Raw genomic sequence first — 4,427 nt, forward strand, 5'->3', positions numbered from 1 at the left:
GTGCGCTTCAACCCTCTCCTCGACTGACCTTCTCGGACGACGAGCCGACGTTGTCTTCGATGATCATATTGTGCAATATAACACATTTGAACATAATTCTTCAGATTCCTGCGAGAAAGAATTGTCGGCACGAGTATTTAATGATTTGCCAACGACCTTGAAGCACTCCGAATGCTCGTTTGGATTCTTAATATTTTTTAAAATCTAGCAACCTGGTAGCATCCCACTTTTGACGGAAATATAAAAAATAATCCAGAATTGATTCTTGAGAGTATGACATTATACATTGACATATGCATATAAACAATGGCATGCTCATCCAATAACGTCTTCGAAAACAATATCCGGGGAAAGTCGGCTATTCATAAAAATAATAATTACACAAGTGCATAGTTGTTCCCTCTCGATCTAATCTTCTAGTTGCCCTTGGAATCGGTTCGACAATTTCTTCATCTTCATAATCACTTATCATATGAAGCAAATCGAGTCCGGCAACCATAAAATTAGAAGTCGCAATATCTATTGTATCTTGAGTAATATTATCAATAACCTTTTTAGGTATTTTTTTAGTAATATAAAATAGATAGTTAAATGGATAATTTGTGGTGTGACATATTGAGATAAATAAAGTGAAGGAGGTGTGTGAATATATATGCTAAAAAAACATTGAAAATTAAATATCTTGAAAATAGCCATTAATGGCTTCGACGGCTATAATTCTTCAAGATGGCCTGTGTTTGAAAATGTTTTGGGATAAAAACTTGCAGCACGAACCAGTTGAAGCACGATGAGGGCGAGGCATATCAACAACACTGCCAATGGTGCTCTCGAGGAGGCGAGCCTTGTGCCAGCCCTGTTAAAAGTCCTCTAATAGACATTTAATCATCATAAGAGCACGAAGTGTCGTTCAGTGTCCTTTTCCAGTGTCCATTTGAGACACTAGAATTGACTGGGGAGAGAGAAACTGGAGGTGTCATTCAGTGTCCATTTTTAATGTCCATTTTTTATTTTGTACTCTTTTTCTAACAAATTATGTTTATTTAGTTTTAATTTTATAAAACAAAATTAATACTTAGGTAAACATGAATAAAACATTACACTAACAGAAAATTGAATATATATCAAAATATGATTACATAAACCTAAAATACGATTATATAAATTAAATAACTATTAAATAAACTAAAAATACAATTACATAAACTAAAAAAACAATTACATAAACTAAAAATACGATACATAAAATTATGGTATTGTCTCGATCGTGTCATCACTCACAAATCCATGCTCACTACTCTCGTGAGAAAGGTCCTCCAAAAATATTCTTAATATACAACTCGATTTGTTTCGAGCATATTATTGCTATTCCGAGTATTTTGGTTCATTCAACATCGTTTTAAAGCCACTAGAATACCTCTGATTCTTCAACCCGATATAAAAACTCGAACGCCTCGCTTCACATTTCGTCTAAAATAATCGAACCAAGTAGATAAATTAATGATGGATACAACAACATTCAATGTATGTTTCATACTTCATACTACTGTAGTGTTTTTTCATATCGTCGGTTAAATATCCACCGTAATGAATGTCGAAAGTAACAATGTCAGTAAAGATAATAGTTTTGAAGTTTTTTTTATCAGTGAAAGTGTATAGAAATATGAGAGTGAATGTGTGTAGAAACATGAGATGATTTAATGTGTTTATATAAGTTTCAAAAAATTATTTAAAAAGGAAATGAATGTAAAATTATAGATACTAACGGTTAAAAATTCAAAATTCAACGATGAAATTCGTCCACTTCAATTTCGGATAGCTGACGGTGGTTTCACAACGCCGGCTAATGACGTCGGCGCGGTGTGGTTGAATGTTCCGTCCCTGGCGTCAGTGAGCAACAACGGTGGAGAATACCCTCGACATCCGGTGCTCTAACGATCATCATACAAATTTGAATACTGCAACAACTAACTAACTAGATAACAGTTTTACTCAAAACGAAACAAGCACCACATTATTACAAACATAGAATCCACAATTACAATATTTAGGCTATTTCAAACTTCAAGATATGTGCTTTTCAAGTACAATATCAGAAGTTAGGTAGGTAGGTAGATGGAACCCATAAATTAATGAGCAACGATGATGGTATGATATGATTTAACTAGGGATAAAGCTCAATGACAGAATGATAGGTTTGAAGATGTTTTCGTATGTTATAACGAGTGAATCCAGCCTCATGAATCACATACGACCATTCTTTCAAACTTCTCTCTTTACCTTTAGTTGTATGAGCCATCATCACCATATCGAGCATCAGTACCACTTCACTGAACTTCTTGTTGTTATCATCTTCTTCATTTAGTCCTACGATCGCCTCCACGATGATTACCTTCCCTGTATCTTTCGGGATAGCCTCTCGACATTTTCTTAGTATCGCAATGCACTCTTCATCTCCCCAATCATGAAGTACTTTCTAATCAAGTACAATTATTATACTAATTATTCGAGTAATAAATACACAAAATTAACAACGTACACGTACTAATTAATTTTATTTCAAGAAACAAGAAATGTATATACTTAATTGAGAATATATAGCAAACATTTAAGATGGAACGAATTGAAATACTCCCTCCCACCCAATTAAAAGTCCAATTTTCTGTCTACTTTTTCGTTGTAGCCTATTAATTTTTACCAATTTTTATGTTTTACTTAAATAAAGTAAGTGTACAAAGGTAATTTAATCAAATATTTTTGTCTATTTATAAAGTAGACTATTAATTTGACATAAATAAAAAGAAATGATAAAATATGGGAGGGGTGACTATTTGTTTTACAATATATACAGTATAGTAAGTTTATACAGAGTACTATAGACTCTTCGGATACCATGCATGTTAATTTTAATATAAAATAAAGAAAAAGAAAAAACTAACCATTAAATAAGCAGCATCAGCCTTTGGAACTTGATCAAACATATCGCCCCCAACATGTTCAACTCGTGTCGTCCATGATGGAGCTATTGATACGACATGAGGCAGATCAAAATTTATCCCTTTTTTAATCCATGGACAAGCCTCCAAAATCAACCGTAACGCCGTGCCATCACCACCACCAACATCTACCACCGTTTTCAACCCCTCGAATACCTCTGGACAGCCTTTAACCACCGCCTCTACCGCCACCCGTGCATCACATGCCATTGCACCATCAATAAGCTTACTGTGACCTGGATTCATGGCCGCATATTTCCATACATCATCAACGCCGTGAGCCGCCTCAAACGCCGACTCCTCCTTGCCTAGAACCCTAGCACTTAACTTGTGCCACGGTGACAGCATCACCGGACTGCTCTCTAGTAGCACGAAATCGGCCATGCTACGTTTTCCATTTCTTGCTAGAAGCCGAGACAAAGGGGTGTTAACGTATCCAGTTACTGATGACGACGACAATGATGATGTTTCAGAAACGACCGGTTTTTGCTTAAATATCTTATAGTGGGATAAAAACCTCATGATTCGATACAACGAAGAAGGTGAACAACCGAGTTTTGACGCTAACTCTGTAAGCGTCATCGGGGTTTGATGGATTTCGAGGATATCGGGTATTCCCAGCTCAATGGCACACTTGACCACAGCCATCGGGGTGAAACCAAATACATATTTCCATATTTCTACTTCTGATTCGTCGTCTTCTTCTTCTGATTTAATTATTTTCTCCGTTTTGATATCTGCCGACATTTGTTTTAGTTTTTTAATTACGGAGTATTTCTTAATTAATTAAATTAATGTTGACGGTACAAGCTAGAATGTAACAACTAACCGGCTTTAAATAGAACAAAAAAGCTACCTTGGACCAGGGGCGGATCCAGGATTTTCTATCATTGGGGTCACAAAAGAATACTCCGAGTAACAAAATTTTAATTGACAAACTATCATTTTACAAGCTTCTCGAAAACATCTATCAACCATTGTAGTTGTAATAGGAATAACAATATATATATATATATATATATATATATATATATATATATATATATATATATATATATATATCCAATAGACAAAACGATATGAAAAACGTTTTTCAGTTTCAACCTTTAATCTAGCAAGGTCGTCAATCCCTTTAAGTTAGCAAATCTTTCATCTAAATACATAAAATAAAATAAACATGATATAAACTAAAAAACTTAAAACATAAAATTAATAAACTCTTAGATACTTGAGATACTGAATAACGCAATATGATAAAATAATTTTTATACATAAACACTTTTTAGTTAACTTCAAAATTAAAGTTTGATGAATTATTTAATGTATATTAATTGACTCTTAAAAAATAAAACTAAAAACTTAAATTATAACGTTGTAAATGTAAATGTACGATTTTGTGCTATATATTACGGAGTAACATGGTATAAAATAAAA

General features: G+C 33.7%; 1 protein-coding gene across 1 annotated transcript; it reads right to left on the reverse strand.

Annotated features, from left to right (window-relative positions):
• Positions 1-2,036: 2,036 nt before the first annotated feature.
• Positions 2,037-3,740, reverse strand: LOC139855311 (acetylserotonin O-methyltransferase-like). The gene is made up of 2 exons (XM_071844542.1): positions 2,937-3,740; positions 2,037-2,473 (listed from the first exon to the last, which is right to left on the reverse strand). The coding sequence occupies exons 1-2, from the start codon at positions 3,738-3,740 to the stop codon at positions 2,162-2,164; spliced, it is 1,116 nt and encodes a 371-aa protein (XP_071700643.1). The 3' UTR covers positions 2,037-2,161.
• Positions 3,741-4,427: the final 687 nt, after the last annotated feature.

This window comes from Rutidosis leptorrhynchoides, chromosome 1, assembly GCF_046630445.1.
Source record: "Rutidosis leptorrhynchoides isolate AG116_Rl617_1_P2 chromosome 1, CSIRO_AGI_Rlap_v1, whole genome shotgun sequence".
In the NCBI taxonomy this organism is placed as follows: domain Eukaryota; kingdom Viridiplantae; phylum Streptophyta; class Magnoliopsida; order Asterales; family Asteraceae; genus Rutidosis; species Rutidosis leptorrhynchoides.